We start from the raw sequence: 16,626 nt of genomic DNA on the forward strand, positions 1-16,626 counted from the left end.
TGTGTATGGGACTTGCATACTCTTAGAAATGTGTAGAAGAGATGAGCACCCCCAACAATTCGAAAGAGTCTTAGTACTTAGTATTTCTAGAACTGCGTGGGACACGTGCATCCTAGAAATTTAGCCAAACGGCGGGTACCACGTCGGAGAAAAGTCCATCTAGTGAACGGTCAACGAAAAAAAAAAAGCATTTCTTGTCAATACCGTAGCTGCGGTAATAAACACCCGTCAAGACCGTTTGTAGCTAGATCTGACACGGCACGATATTAAATTAGGTACTGCTATCCATTTTTTTATTTAGCAGTACGTGAACGAGAAATCACCAAAATCTGCCACCGCTGTAGTAAGACTTTTTTTAACCACAATACTGCCTCGTATTTGCTTCCCAGTATGTAATTGAATGGGATCGGATACGAAGTGAATGAACTTCAACAAAAAAAAAATGGCATTCTACTTTGGACGTTTAATGGTCATTGCAGGGATGACAACAGAACGTTCGGGAGAAAGCTCACCAGTCAGTTCTATCAACTCAACCAGAACAGTCGGTGAACTCCGGGTGTAATTTACGTTGCCGAGAAAACCGGTAATTTAAATATGCGCTTCAGCTCGTTATATTATCCATTTCGTTCAGTGTATTCCCTCTCTCTCTCGTTTTCCGTGCATGTAATGTATCTAGCATACACGTAGAATGATGATAGTAATAATAACAATATTTGAATACACTGGTTGTAACTAGAGCCCTGAGCTTTTTCATTCAAGGGTCATGACATCATTGGATTGATACTTTTCCCACGGAATTGAGGAAGAGATTCGCCGAAACTCGTTTAGTGAAGAAATCGATTCGAAATTAGTCATTGGTAGTGTGAAGAAAATCAGTCGTAGCATCGATTCAATGAGAGATTTAAATGGAATTAAGTAATTTGTAGTGTCTTTAATTCATAGGAGCACAAACTTTTCAGCTTTTACGTAGATGATTATGAAGCAGGTCCACCCATACCAGACGTGGGGCCGGCCGGAGGAATGTCTGGTAAGGTGCACATAATTTCAGTGCTGTAGCTTTTATATATATTCTCAGGGAGAGGAACTAAAAATTCAGAAAATGAAAACCATGAAAATGCAGAAAATTAAAATCATGAAAAAATACAGAAAATTAAAATCATGAAAAAATACAGAAAATGAAAATCATGAAAATTCAGAATAAAGGAAGAAATAACTTCAAAACTGATTAAAATTCAGAATAAATGAAAGAAATAATTTCAGTATGAATGAAAAAATAGTTTAAATAATTCAGAATTCCAGAAAATTGTGAAAATTCAAAATTCCAAAGAAGATGAAGATTCTAAAGTTTATTTAAAAAAAAAACAATTCCAAAGTTGGTGGAAATTCAGAATTTATGAAAGAAATATTCCAAAATTATTTCTTTATATATGAAAATTCAGAATTCCAGAATTGATGAAAGTTCATAATTTATGAAAAAAAAAAATTTGTAGTATTGATTTAGTACGGGGAGGCTAAAGATACTCAGAAAAGGTTTTCCGTAGACTGTGATCAAAAATTCGGAATCGAATTCAAAAACGGGAACGTCAAAAAATAATAGCTTGTTACAGTGGCGGATCTTGTTTTGTGGGACCCCAGGAGCAACCTGATCTGGAAGCCCCTATTGACCCTACTAAGAATGAGAGGGTTCACTGAAATGAATGCAGAAAATCATAACTATCAACCATAATAATATTTCATTTCCGGATCAGCAAAAACATAAACACATAAAAATAAGACACGGAAATAAAAAAAAATATTCTCAGGTACTAGAAAGCAAATAATAACACATTCCCATTTAAAACAAAAAAACCACATTCTCAAGATAAACAAAATCGCAGTAAAATTCTGCATCATATCTTTAGTAATTTATTATTACTAATTAATAAAGTGGAACTTTTCTTGAATTCATTCTCGTGAACTTCTCAATAATAGATTCATAATCTAACAATTAAACATCATTTTCCATAAACATAAGTGACAAATTGCTCAAACTTAATTGACTTAATTAATTACGTAAATAATTCTTAACCCGTTTAAGTACGGAGAATGAACGTTCACCGCTTGCATTGCAGATAGGCATTGTTAAAAAAATTCTTAAAATAGTTTCTATATCAGGGAATATGCGACTGCAGTCCGTCAATTTATAATTTATATACATCGACAGGATCGGAAACGTTTTCTTCCTTAGCATATTTGATGAAATGGAGAATTTTATCTTTAAAATATTTAATGTCGATATCATTGCTGTATTTCAACGATAATCTATCCCCACAATCAATAATTTCATCCCTACTCATTTTCTCATTGAAGAAAAAAACTTGAAAATCATTCAAAACATCGCTGTAAACAGTGAATCTCAGATATGAGTACATCACATATCACATTATGTATGTTAACTATAAAATATTGCCTACCATCGAACGTAGTTATCATTGGATGTTTCCCAAACTGCAATTTTCTTTTCCTTATTCTGTCATCACTATCTTTATAGTTTCTATTCTCTGTAAGTAAATTTGCTTCGCTTTCAATAACTTCAAATTTGTCAAATTTTTTATAAAATCCGAAAGAGATTTGTGAAGATTTGCCCCATGGAGTAAATTCGATTGCACATCTTGTTAAGATTTGCTTGTAGTATTTATCCGTTGCAACAGTTTGTCCCACAACACACTTATTGAGGCTGTTTCATAATCATCGAATTACTCTAATTTGCCTCTAATTAATTATTGCCTCTCATTTACTCATTGGTTTTTCCGTTTCGCTTCTAGTAATTTGAAGTATTGATTCCTTTATATTTTTATAATTTAATCTTAAGGCTGAAACAGCGTCTGCTCTAGCCGACCACCATATATCTCTTCCACCAATCTCTTCATATTCTTATTTTTAGTACTAGTATCCGGTAAACTATCCTTCAGAATATTCCATCATCGAGTGGATAAAGAAAAATACACATATATATTCTGAACAAAGTCGAAGTAGTGATATGCTCCTGAACATGATTCAGCAGCAGAATTCTCAGTTAAATTTAAGGTATGACTGGCACATAATACATCGGTAGCTGTTCCAACATATTCTTTCAATCTTGCTTGTAATCCAGTCATGGATTGACCATGGATTGGACCATGGATTTACCATGATATTGACCAGACATGTTAGCCGCATTATCGCAAATTTGGCCTCTACAGTTTCTTATATCAATACCTTGATTTTGCAATGATTCCGGTTCAACTTTTTCTAAATACGCTGCATCATGCTTTTCGATTTGAAAGAGTCCAAAAAAATCTTTCTTTGATATCTCCTTGCTTATCAACGAGCCGTAAGATTAGAGTCAATTGGTCTATGTGGATTAGTGGATTATATCGGGTGTCAAATCCAAAATTTTCGGAAAATACAATGCTTCTTGAACTTCAGCAATTAAAAACGTTCCGACTTCGCTCCCCATCAAAAGTTCATAAATTCGTCACACACACACAGTGTGCGACAAATAATTAACGTTTCCTCTACCCGGATTATTGTATTTTTGCAAATGTGATTACTCAAAAAATTATCAAATTCTGCGAAATAGTCTATGCAAGTTGGGAAATTTCCTCTTCGATTCGAATCCGTGTCTTCTATGTGGTCACGAAATAGTCATTGGCATCAATGACCCAATACCCACTAGCAACCATGAAAATAGGTTTTAGAAGATGTATATTAAAATTTAGCTACAATTATTATTTTATAATTCTCTTATTAACAGACAATAAAAATTTAATTTTGGTTTTTGAGGATGAGGCACCCAACGATTCGGAAGCTCCCGCTTTACTGAGGCCCCAGGCAAGCGCCACTGGCTTGTTGTTACCTTCGAATTCTGCAGTAAACTGGATGTGTGGGGTCATTATAATTCATAACTTCCAAAAGTTTGTCCAAATCACGCTCGTTAAAATGCGATCCTTCCCACAGTTCAAAAGTATCATCAACGTATCGCTGATAAAATGAGAAAAACAATTTCACGCAAAATGTTGTAAATGTTCATAGTGATGATTATTAACTCATCTGAATTCTTATGAATCGTATGTTATACATGATTAATGAAATGCATCTCTTTTCCACATCTTCCAGGTAGTGTTCCAACCATTCACAGTGTACGAGAAGATACAGTATCAGTTCGAAGACGACTGCTTCGACACGGTTCCGGACCTCGTGACATACTACGTAGGCAATAAGAGGCCTATTTCGGCAGCATCCGGAGCGATTGTCTCGAAACCCGTCAACCGGAGCATGCCCTTATCATATTACGCAACCCGTTACGGCCTAGAATGTCAGATGCATTACGCAACGATTGCCTTGGAGAAAGCCGCTGCCGAAGGCAAGAATCGATCATCTTCGGCGAACGATGGCCACCAGAGGAAAATGTCTCAGCCGTCTGCTGTGGAAACATATAAAATGAACGATGGTAAAAAAAGCATTACTTCAGTTTTCCAATAAGGCTGTGATTAATGTTTAAAACAATCATTTTCCAAGTATACATTTCATCAAACGCATGTAAAAATGAAGAATCTAGCCACTCTTCAACAAACGTTACTCAATTTTGGGCTAAATATTTCCTTTGTACATCCTTATCCATACTTAGATAAGACAACCATAATCTTTTTATGGGCAGTGCATAATATAGTACTAACTATTAGTTTTCTTTTTTCATGATACAAGTACGTCTTTATTTTGGGTTGCTGTATTTTGGTTGTATTTGACATCCTTACTTTTATAGGCATCTTTTTTCAGCCACCTCGCTGGGCAATTTGCCTGTTGTGGCCTTTGTGTTTGTATTTTGTAACATCTGGATCTGAAAGCGGATAAAAGACGGACGTAGTATTTTTTTTTATGCATTGTTTTTCCTGCTTTGAAACATTTCTAACTAATGACTTGCAAGTGGTTTCCGGGCTGTTAGGCCATGGTCCAAAGCATTTTCTTACTAAAATTTCGCCCATGTCTGTGGCAGACATCTTCTGAGGTTAAACGGACGTAGGTCTCCGCGACAAGCGAGGAAAGCTTCGTGCGGTTCTTCTGCTGCCGATCAAAACTCAGAACTGTATATAGAGAGCAAGTCGATGATAACTTGATGTACGAAGCCTTTATGTGCTATAGATGTAGGAGAAACGTTAGGAAGAAAATGCTTTAGACCATGGCCTAACAGCCCGAAAACCGCTTCAAGTCATTGGAAGCCTGCCATGAAAGCCTCAGACAATATTTCTAACTAATGATTACCTTTACTTGACACAGAAACTCATCCGAGTGGAGTTTCAACGATGCCAAGACCATCCGCAGTCGGCGATTATCCTTCGAAAACCGCACCAAATTTCTCGACGCTTCGATCACTATCCGTTCAACCGATGGATCAGACATCATCATCATTATCGCCATCTGATCCGACAGCAGTAACGAATCTTTCCACTACCAAAGCCGTATCGAACCCATCGCTTGATAAACGCTCTTCCCAAATCAGGTAAGAACTCACTACCTCTGAACACTAACTATAATGATTTAACATCGTTAATATTCTTTACATACAAGGAGTCCTGAAGTGAACTAATATTCCAGAGAAAGGAATGTCAGAAAAATACTTATTGTTAAACAAATAATTTCCGCAGCACATTCGTGGGAGAGGTCACAAATTTATTTTTGAAGTTGGCCAGTTGTCCGTACAAAATCTATAATCTTACTCACAGACAGCGCTGCTGGTTGATGACTATCCATAAGACTTAGGAAGAATTACCTGAAGTTTTATGCAAGACTTCGTCGAGAACTGAAGTTTCTAATTTCCAGAACGAGCATTTTGATTATCACGTTATTGCTGCTGTAAACCCTGGTTTACAGCAGCAATAACAGAGTAATCCCGGTGTTTTAATCCCGGTGTGTGTGTGTGTGTGTGTGTGTGTGAGAGAGAGAGAGAGAGAGAGAGAGAAAAGTCACTCTTTTGCTCGTTCACATGCTTGCACACCCTTCAGGTCAAGGGATCCCAACCTAAAAAACTTCTCCCAGAACCCTTGGTATCTAAAAGGCTGTTCCGCGGAACCCTTAATGATAATGAGACGGTAAATGCTTCATTTTTCCAAGCGGAAGTTCGAGCAATTGACAAAAGTCGCCTAATTCTAAGGCCCTCCGATTAGAGCAGTGTTTCCCAAACAGGGTGATGGAATGGTCCAAAAAGGGCGGTAGAAGCTACTTGTTTAGTATAGGATCCTATAGGCTGACTTTAGGCGGGGGGCAATGGGAATAAAAGTTTTCTAAAGAAGGGGGCGATGGAACAAAATGTTTGGGAGCCTATGGCAATTGCCCGGGGAAAGGCGAAGAGGGGACGGCTGAGCGGGCTAGGGCAGCTGATTTAAGGTAATGAATAGTCAAGGAAACAAGACTAAAATGTGTGAAGGGCATAAAAATTTGTTTAACCCCCCCCCCCCCAAAAAAAAAGCATAAATCTGCTCCAGGCTCCCCCCGCCTCCAGGAGGCAGATTCCACGGAACCCAGTTGGAAACCCTTGCCTAATATCTCTTCTTCACCAGGTGCGGAATGAAGTTGCGACCACTTTGAATTCATGCGATTTTTATCTAGGACGGGGGGGGGGGACGATCTAGATGCATTATGTGCACCAGAAAATACACTCACCAAAATGCTCGAGGTACATGAACAAACAAGCATTCCTCATTGAGCAGCCATTACCCAGAAAATGTCGGCTAACCCCTCGTTGTACATAACATCATATCACTGTAGACATTTTCAGATCAATTTTGTATGATTTTCGTTTACTGCTTATTAAGATTCGCTGGTGCTACACCGCTACCTTTTGGCAATAATTTTCACTAATTTAGAACGCAAACTTACACATTACTTCACAAATATAGGAAGGCTGCCTAAATAAATTTTGTGGCCGGTCCCACAAATCTGCTGCCATGGTAAATTTGTTTTTCATTTACCGTATTTTCTGATAATACATTTAAAAATAGGTTGGGGGAAATTTCAGGGAACTTTGTATTGTTATTTCAAAACAATTACATGTATTATTTTGTTACATTATACAGAAATTAATAGTAAGTTACTATTTTTGTATATTCTTTCACAAAGCTCTTGAATTTTCCAGCATGCATACAAGTGCCACAGAGCCTTCATTGAATGCGGAGACTGAGGTGGATAATGATAGCCCACCACCTAAACCTAGTCGTGTACCTTCCAAAAACTACGGGACAGCTGGAGGTTGGACAGGATGTACCAACAACACTTTGAAACCACAAACAGGTACCTTATTCATCACATCAGCATATTATCGAGGGAGGGGCGCAGAGTATAATCTAATTATAATTAAATTCCTCTCGTTAAGGAACCGAAGGAACTACAACAACGTCTCATCTGTACTCAGAACTGAATTATCCTGAAGGGACAGGTTCGAAACCTCTAACGGATGACGATACCGATCTTAACAGATCGAAATCTTCAGACGGGATGTTCCAAGAAAACAACAAATCTGATGAAAACGTCATCGTCCCAGAACTTAATCCTCCGTCGAGTTTCGACCTGGAAAAATTCGCTACTTTTTTGCTACCTCTGGAGAACAAGCCATTGGATCCACCAGCTCTTGCCAAGATGAGATGCATGTTGCTGGAGTATGGACCTCGTGTCATCGCGAGTCACCTCACCAAAGCCGATTTGGACGTTCTCAAAGTCTCTGGTCAAACAGATCTTGGTCTGGGCGTTTTCACTGGTTTTGAACTTATGCTTCTTCCTCAGGGACAGCAGATGAGACTGGATCTTCTCGAGAGGTTCGCCTCTTCGTGTTATTTTATTTAACCTTTCTTTTTAATAAATGTTGAAGTATTATTTACCGCAATACAAAATGTATTTTGCTCTTTTTGTGCAGGATCGAGTGCTTGAAGTTCTTTGTGGCAATAACCATATTAACCTGCGGCGATGAAGATGTGCGATCTCAAGTTTTGAATAAATGGATTCAGATAGCGATCGAGACGAAGACTGCTTTGGGAAACCTTTACGGATTCACAAGTATCATGCAAGGTTTAGTTCTCCCACAGGTTAGTGTTCATGTTAATTAACTAAACTCATCAGTAGATGATTAGGTTTTCTCGGTTGTTATTCAATGAATATGATTCTATCTGGCTAAAGAAATCAACGTGAATTTGAAGCTTGGGCAATATTACTTTTAATTACAAATACAAAGGTGACAACAGGCAAAATGATCAACGAGATGGCTGATAAAAGATGGCCGTAAAAAATATGGATGTCAAATATATCTAAACTCGAGCTCCGTGGCCAACCAGAATACCGGTAGCTCTTCTTTTCACCAACTCGACTAAGTCTATGTCCCTCGGAACGAATGGTCTCCAAACCAAACGTAGTCCAGCCCAGGACGAACTAAGGCTCAAAAAGTGGAAGAATCACTTTAGAAGAACGCGAAGAGACCTTTTGGGGAATGAGCATTCTATTCGAATTTTTGACCACTGAGAAAATATGTTCAGAAAACCTTAGTCACTCGTCATGCCCAAATTGGTGATCCTATTTGCATCCAGAATAATATTAACATTTACCTCGTAAGTGAAACATGTGTTGTTCGAACCAAAAGGAGCAACCATGTACTTGTCAACGCTGAAAATCGTGCTCCATTCATTTGCCCATGCAGTCGTATTTAATTTCGTCTGGAGCATTACCTCCCGACTACCTCCATTAGCTTCACGTCATCTGCAAACATGCTAACTATCTCATCGATACCCTGATCAAGTTTTATCGATAAAAAGTGAAAAGAAGATGGGACCAAGGACACTTCCTCGAAGGACTCCACAATTTAACAAGTTGCTCCCAATGACAATTCCATGTAAACGCTTCAACCGTTTACCGTGTTCGATTTCAAACTCTTCGAGAGGGAGCTCGTCAGACACACTGGAAGATAATTGGACACGGCTTCGCTATTAATCTTTTTGAATATCGGAACCACATTTGCAAGGCTAATCCCCTGGAACGATACCTTCAGCAACACCACTCCTGTAAATCTGTGCAACTGGTCCCAAACACTGCTCTAAAGCGTGGAGAGACTCCTGTTCATTTATGGTTTATATAACAAACAGCAGCAGAAAAAAATCATTAAATTACACAGAAATAACCATATCTTATTTTTGAACCACCTTTTCCTAATTATGATACCATGCTTGTTTGACTTCATCCCATTTCAGGTTTCGAGATTGCGTGCGACATGGCTGAAACTGAGACAGACTTATACTGATAACGCCTTCACGTACGAAACGAAACTCAGGCCTACACTGAAGAGTATGCAAGAGTGTTCAAATCCACAAGCACCAAATACATGCATTCCATATCTTTTATCTCTAGTCCTAATACTCCAGCGTCATCATGATATCACAAATGGGAAAGATGATTCGCCGTACATTGAAGATGAAAGCACTGTCAGCACACCTGTTGAAAGCGGCAGCATCCTCTCGGGCAAAGAGAAAGGTATAGTATGGCATGCATTGCAATCAATACTATTTTTAAAAGTCTTGTACAATCACAAAATTCGAAGCGTTCCTTGTAAGTTGCTAGTAAACTCCGAAGCTGTATGCCACGATTTTTTTTTTTGCCAGCTCGTTTCCACCTGACCGCAGTTTTATTCTGCCTTGCCGCTACTACTACTACTTGACCGTACATACACGTAGTACACATTTCTCGGCGAAATTTCTAACGAATCAGTACATGCAGGAATGTGTGTTCTAAGTGTACGTACAGCCCTAACAGATATATTGTCAGAGTTGTTCTTGTTGCGTGTTCTTGCTGGTGCTGCCATCTCTCGTCCGTATTTTGATAACTTGCTTTAGCACAGCAAGACTATTTCTTTGGCTGTCAAAATAGTCGGACTCCAAAACGCAGAACTAGATAGATTTGAATCGCAGTTGCTGATCTGAGCTGCTATGCAGCCGTGTGGGTAACGTGATCGACTCGCATCGCGGAGACCCAGGTTCGAATCCCACTGACGGCATAATGATTGTCCGTATGAGCGTGGTAAATAACCAGCAACCACGTAAAGCAGAAAACCAGTAATCAGAGTAAAGCAGCAATAACAATGCAAAGCATTCGGCATGGCATACAAAAAGTACGTACATCTTCTATGCATTCCCAACGGCACGAAAGCTTCCTACTTATATCTGACAGCAGGCGTGCCTTATGAATATTTCTAGTGATACGCAAGCACTCCAGATACATTTCTAGACGAGTGAAGTTTCCTCGTATTTGAAAAGTTTGCCTGTCTTCGGAGCATTTGGGTAGGGGTACGTACGCTTTTCCAGGGGGTGCGAATGCTTTGCCAGTGGGTCCGTAAACCTCCTACGCATTTCTAAGGAGTACTTGAAGCATGAAAGGTTGAGAAACCACTGGTTTAGATCAGGACTTGACAAATCAGAAAAAAAATTTAGGCAAAATTTCATAGGCAAACAGGCACTTTTTCTTTATCGACAAAATTTGTCCAAAATAGTGTGTTCGGCTTAATAATATTAACTGACATAATTTCCGATGATTTTGTACTGTCCTAAGACTTCAATTAGTTATAAGAGAGAAAACATTAGGCACCAATTGTTAATTGTTTAGTCGCCATTGTCACCTGGCACCTGGGATTTGACTATCCCTGGTTCAGAAAACATTTGTAACCAACCGCAAGTAAAATGCCTTTGCTGGAACCGTAACCCTAGTTGAAAAACGATAGATTGTAGATTATAGAAATTTTGTTTTGAGGGTGGAATAAAATAAACAATAATACAGTAAAACCCACTTAATAAAATTCTCGTATAATAAAAAGGGTGCATTTCAAGCCCCTTAATGGTTACCCCTCTTTCACGGACGAATTTTTCTGTCCAGCCGATGATCGCAAAAGAGAGGTTTTACTGTAATATCCAAAAAATAATAGTTTTCAGTTTACGGCTGTTTTATTTAAATTATTGGGGGGAATATTCCATTTATGTAATTGACATCAGAAAAAAATAATAATAACAATCGTTTGTGTTCTAATTTTTAGAAACGAATGGTAAATCTTAAATTAAAAACGTTTAAAATGTAAGAAAATTTATATTTAAAATTTAATTTTAAATAAAATTGAGTCAATGAAATGTCTATCTTTTGCTTTATTTCATGAACTGAACAGTTTCCCTTCATTTCGAATCGATTTTTAATCAATTACATTATGTCATGCTATTTTATCATGCGTGCATGCTGTTTTTAATGCATTTCTTTGATAATTTGAGAAAAATTAAGTATTAAAGATGCGTATAAAACTTTATATATTAGCATAGGGTAGCACATACAAATATGCGGGAAAATTTTGAATCAATGGTTAAATAGTGCTTTTAATAATATTTCTACTAGAGCAGACATCTTCAGCCTGTCGCTCGAGAGCACCACAATGCTCCCTGGAGCACACATAATTTTCTCGTGTATAACTCGTGTATAATTTCGATCTCGCGAGCAGTTAATCCCGCGCGCGCGTTCGATTAAACATTTTCAATAAATTGTATTCAAGGACTGAAATCATCTGGATTTCATGCATTTGTATATCAAAATTACCGTAAGGGTGCTCTTCTTTTGATGATGAGTACAGGCAGTGCTCCCGACTAAAAAAGGGTTAAAGACTGCAACTAGAGCATAGTTTCTCACCATCTTAAAAGATATGAGACCACTTAAACTACCACTTAAATTTTGTTGAAGAGAATTTTGTTGTAAATTTCAAATCACAAAATAAAAATGCATTCATAAAAAGAGACGGTAACTTTACATAGGCATTTACTGTTATCTTTATTTCAGGTAAAGTCCTCAAGTTGGGCCTACCCTGGGAAGCAACGGCCGCAGATTATGGATTGCAGCTACTTCTAACGCATTTAGAAATAGGCCGGACTATAAATCAGCAATGGCAGACATACAGAAGGAATAGCGAAATCGTACTCGAGAATGCCAAGTATGATGATCTCATGATGGACATGTTTCGGACGGAGTTTCATCTCCGCTTTTTATGGGGCATGAAAGGTTCCCATGTCGCTGCCAAGGAGAGATATTCGAAATTTCTTCAAGTACTTAATGTAATGTCTGAGAGATGCGAACCATCAGTTGCTTAATCAGCCATCAGATATTCAATTAAATTCACTTCAAGTCCTTAAATAATTTCAAGATATAATGCAATATTTTAACGCAGATAAATACTGCATGGTAAACTACTTTAATACTCAATTTTTAAATCATTTCAGCACAATGCATTTATTTGGTGTACGTGTGTGTCATTATGCATTTATGTATATGAGTTACAGATGTTCTGTAATTTTGTAATGTACAGGATGTCCCATAAATCCATAAATAGTTATAAAATTCATAAAAATTTGGTATATTTGAATGCGGTTTGCGAGAAATTTATTCTCAGGAAGGGATTTTTTTTCTTATGCAGAAAAAATTCGTTCGAATTTCCGTTAATAGATTGCGCTTTACGGAAGCAAATGGCAGGAAAATAAGCAAATCAGAGTCCAATAAAATAAAGGGTGTCGATTAAGAGCTCATTTCTGAATTTTCCTGTTGATTGCGCTTACATAAGGTTTTCATTGGGATGTTGATATTGGTGTATAAATAACTATTGGTGAAGTGATTCTACGTCAGCCGCGAATCGCCTGAAGCTTTATGAACATTTCGGACACGGAAGAGATTGATAAAATGCTCAAGTTCAATCACTACTACCGGACTGGTTTCCCTGGCCTCCTATCGACTAAAATTCGAACTAAATCGTTTTCCTATACCAAAAAAAAAACCTCTCGTGGGAATAACTTCTTTTGCAAACCGCGTGAAATATATCAAACCTCTTTCACTTTTTATGAATTTTTAAACCGTTTACGAATTTATGGGACACCCCATACATATTTTGAGCCTGTGATCAATTTTTTTGTATATAGTTGTATATTTTGTTTATTTCAAACCTGTACATTATTTGTTTATATTATGTAATATTTTGTTAGATAATATCTATATATTGGAAAACATTACATAAAAAAGTTCCTTCTTTAAAAATTATCAATATTGTGCTCTAAAACTTCAACAGCAAATCGGTCACTACTGGGACCCTACTCAGTTAACATAATTATATGTAGAGAAAATATTCCTGGGCCTTGCAGTTCTTTACGGAGTCCTTATTGGAATATAATAATGACTCTTGAGAGAGAGAAGATGTATGTTGGTTCCTCATGAATAATAATATATTTTCCGGAAATCAAATTAAGTATTAATTGATTAGTTGAATTTCCATATTTGATAATCAAAAAAAGTAATAACTTGAATCATTATCCCTCATCACAGCATCATCCGCTTGTTAGACTGGCAGCTTTGCAAGCATATTTTGTTTTACTGATGGACAACACAAAGAGTGGTATATTACAAACATACGCAGGGACGGACTTTTTACGTAGGCCGTCTTAAGAGCATCCTGGTCTCCTTCTTTCCCCCTTACCTGGCTTGACATGTAACTATCGAAAAATTTAAATGCATCTCATTTTCACGAGGTCAATCCCTTTTCTGCACTTGAGGCCCCTCTGGGAAGGGGAAGGGACAATTGCGTTACGACGGCACTGTCTACAATATTTTTATGCAATTTCTCTTCCAAGGGATGGCTGAGAGCGGTCATAGGCTAAAGAAGGGGTTTTCCAACCTTTCAGAAATTACGGGCCAAATTGAAACTTTACGTAAAGCCCGCTGGCCATCAATTCACATTGCTTAATTCGAAATTGTAAGATGACGTCAAGAATCACAAAGCACTAAATGTAATTTAAGTAGGGGACTTGAATGTGCAATGTTATTATACAGCATTCTCAACTTAGGGCCGACCGGTCAAGAGACAAGCAGGGCCATGTCCTCTACATCCTAATGAAGGGCCTATAGGCTGGGATCTTTTGCGGAAGACTATCCAGATTTTTCACTCGCCCCTACATAGCGAATGTGAAAAAAAGATAAAAATTGTCTCGGGGGACCCAGGACCTCCTGTCAGCCCAACTTTTGTGGGGGGGGGGACACACACACGAACAGGTCTTTTTATTCATTTCAGGAATTTTCATTATAATTCTCATATTTTGTCTTTCAAATAATTAAATTTTTAATTAACTCGAATTATTTTTCATTAATAATCAGATTTCTCTCTCATCAATGATGAAATAATTTCTTTCAGCTATTTGGAAATTCCTTTTAGTAATTCCGAAAATTAATTTCTTTTTTTTTGCTCTGAAATTATCTCCCTTCAAGAGTACTAATTTTATAATTACTCATCTAGAAATAGTTTAATTTGCTTCGGTAATTCTGAAATTATTTCCCTCAGTAATTCCATAATATTTTTTATTTCGATAATTTTAATTTTTTTTTTTTTTTGTAATTTTTAGAATAATTGTGAAATTATCCCTTTTATCAAAAAGTCTTTCGACATTTCTTTACATTCTGTAATTTAGGGTCTCTTTTTTTTTTTTTTTACCTTCCACCTCAAATTTGAAATGAGATACCCCAAAAATTGTTTGAGGCCCGGGCCCACGCACTTGTTTGTTGGGCCTGATAATCTGTGAAAAGTACCATGAGATACTTTTCACAGATACTGGTAAATATGGAAAGTATCTCATAATGAGTTACTTAAATTCATCATTTTTTTTAATCCTACTGGTTTTTGAAAAACGTTCCACGAAAAAAATGGCCATACATTGAAAAGCTCAGAGACTCAGGGATCAACCTTTTTCCCCTCTATAAATTTACTAGAAAATCAATGTATAGCAGGGGTGGAGCATGACCTTTTGGATCCTCAAAAAATTTATCCTTTTTTTTTCTCATATTTTCAACAAGGGTCACTAGAGAGAGAATTTTTGAAATCAAGAATTAAAATTATTTTCACGACTTATAAATTATATTGTGATAATAAATTATGACTATCAAAATCAATTATATCAACATAAATACATTCATCTGACATATTTGTCAAACTTTTTTTGGTGAATGCTTTACCGAATGCGACTTGCAGTAATTCTTCATAACTTGCCTTCTATTTCACGTCATTGACGATTTTCCAGAAATTTTAGTGATAGTTGGCAACATTATTTGCCTTTGACAATTTTTTTGACGGTCATTGGCAACTTTTCTTGCCTCTCACTGTTTTTCAGTGTAATTGGCGATTTTGCTTGTATTTAAAAATTTTTTGCTTTGTAACTTGAAATTTTACACGTGCCCCTTTGACATCTTTTTTTATTGTTATTAATAACTTTCCTTTGACAGTTTTTGAGTGTAATTGGTTATTTTGCTTGTTTTTGTTACTGTAATTGGCAACTTTGCTTGTCGTTGACAATTTTTTGAATGTAATTGCTGACTTAATTTTACGTGCCTTTGACATTTTTTTTGTGGCGTAAATGGGCAACTTTAACAATTTAGTTTTCTGTAATTTTCAGCATTGCTTTCCTTTGATAATTTATTTCGATAATTGGGGATATATCCAGTATTTTCTTGAAGGAAATATAGTCAGCCTACGGATATGTGTTAATTGTGGGCGAATTGATACTTTTCTACCGGAAAACTTTTCGTGGACCGGATGGTACCCTTGGCGACGGCCCGCTGGTCGAAGGTTGTGTACTCCCGATGTAGTTCTGGCTAAAGGGCTCGTCATTGCATGACACCACTGACAATTTAATTCATTGCTGGCCGTTGGTTAAATTGTTAAATGGTTGATACACTTATCTCTCGATGACAGACATTGAGAAAAAAATCAATTCCGGGTGTCGGCTATAAACAGTCAGCTACATTCTTTAACCCTTTAAGGGGCAATGACGAGTTATCTCGTCTCCATAAAAGCCTCTTATTTCAGCATTGATAAGGCCAGCTATTATGCAAAAATGATTTCTCAATGGAAAACTTTTCCCCATAGTTTGCACCTACTGAAAATCAGAAGAAAATCTACTCAATAAAAAAAAGATGACGTTTTAAGAGGGGGGTATAGTGATTTCTAATTGCCACTTAAAGGGCTAATTAGTCTTGATTCTAATTAGCATGGATGGGATGCTGTGATTGCTTTTCATCATTAAATTTAAATTCAAACTCTTCTCTCAACAAAGCTGCAATGCACACATACAATATTGGAAATTGTATAACATTAGATATCTAGTCACTTGCTGTCGTGAAAATAGTGTGCATTTATTTGTCATCAAGCATTTATGAATGAAATGTCATGGTTTTCTTTGTCTTACAAATAAATTGTTTAGAAATTAATTATGTTTCTGTTTATTCCCGAGAATGCATACACAAAATTTGCGATTATCATGCTTCAGGTGACTTAGGCCAGGGGTCTTCGTGGCAAAGTTCGGAACATGAGTAGTCAGGAAGTATAAATATATAAGTATAGCCAAACAGAGTTTGGCTATACAGTCAAACCTCGTTAATAAGTCACTCTTGGGAGAGCAAAAATATGACTTAGTAAGCGGAGTGACTCGTTAAACGAAGTAAGCCATAGATGTGTCAATTTCAGCCTCAGGACAATTGAGGCTTCCAAAAAGTGACCCGTTAAGCGGAGTGACGTGTTAACCG

General features: G+C 37.1%; 1 protein-coding gene across 3 annotated transcripts in view; it reads left to right on the forward strand.

The window, feature by feature from the left end:
* The window catches only part of LOC149077233 (breast cancer anti-estrogen resistance protein 3 homolog), an 81,858-nt gene extending 65,547 nt beyond the window's left edge, over nucleotides 1-16,311 (forward strand). For all 3 annotated transcript variants that reach the window (XM_089244970.1, XM_089244969.1, XM_089244971.1), the window contains 7 exons: nucleotides 4,138-4,471; nucleotides 5,296-5,518; nucleotides 7,151-7,305; nucleotides 7,388-7,826; nucleotides 7,925-8,093; nucleotides 9,246-9,525; nucleotides 11,857-16,311. In XM_089244970.1, the coding sequence (XP_089101096.1) occupies nucleotides 4,138-4,471; nucleotides 5,296-5,518; nucleotides 7,151-7,305; nucleotides 7,388-7,826; nucleotides 7,925-8,093; nucleotides 9,246-9,525; nucleotides 11,857-12,164 (1,908 nt within the window). In that variant the 3' untranslated portion in view covers nucleotides 12,165-16,311. The remainder of the gene's footprint in view (nucleotides 1-4,137; nucleotides 4,472-5,295; nucleotides 5,519-7,150; nucleotides 7,306-7,387; nucleotides 7,827-7,924; nucleotides 8,094-9,245; nucleotides 9,526-11,856) is intronic.
* Nucleotides 16,312-16,626: the final 315 nt, after the last annotated feature.

This window comes from Pholcus phalangioides, unplaced genomic scaffold, assembly GCF_987345545.1.
Source record: "Pholcus phalangioides strain wild (caught in Gottingen) unplaced genomic scaffold, Ppha-v1.0 ptg000015l_1, whole genome shotgun sequence".
Taxonomy (NCBI): Eukaryota; Metazoa; Arthropoda; class Arachnida; order Araneae; family Pholcidae; genus Pholcus; species Pholcus phalangioides.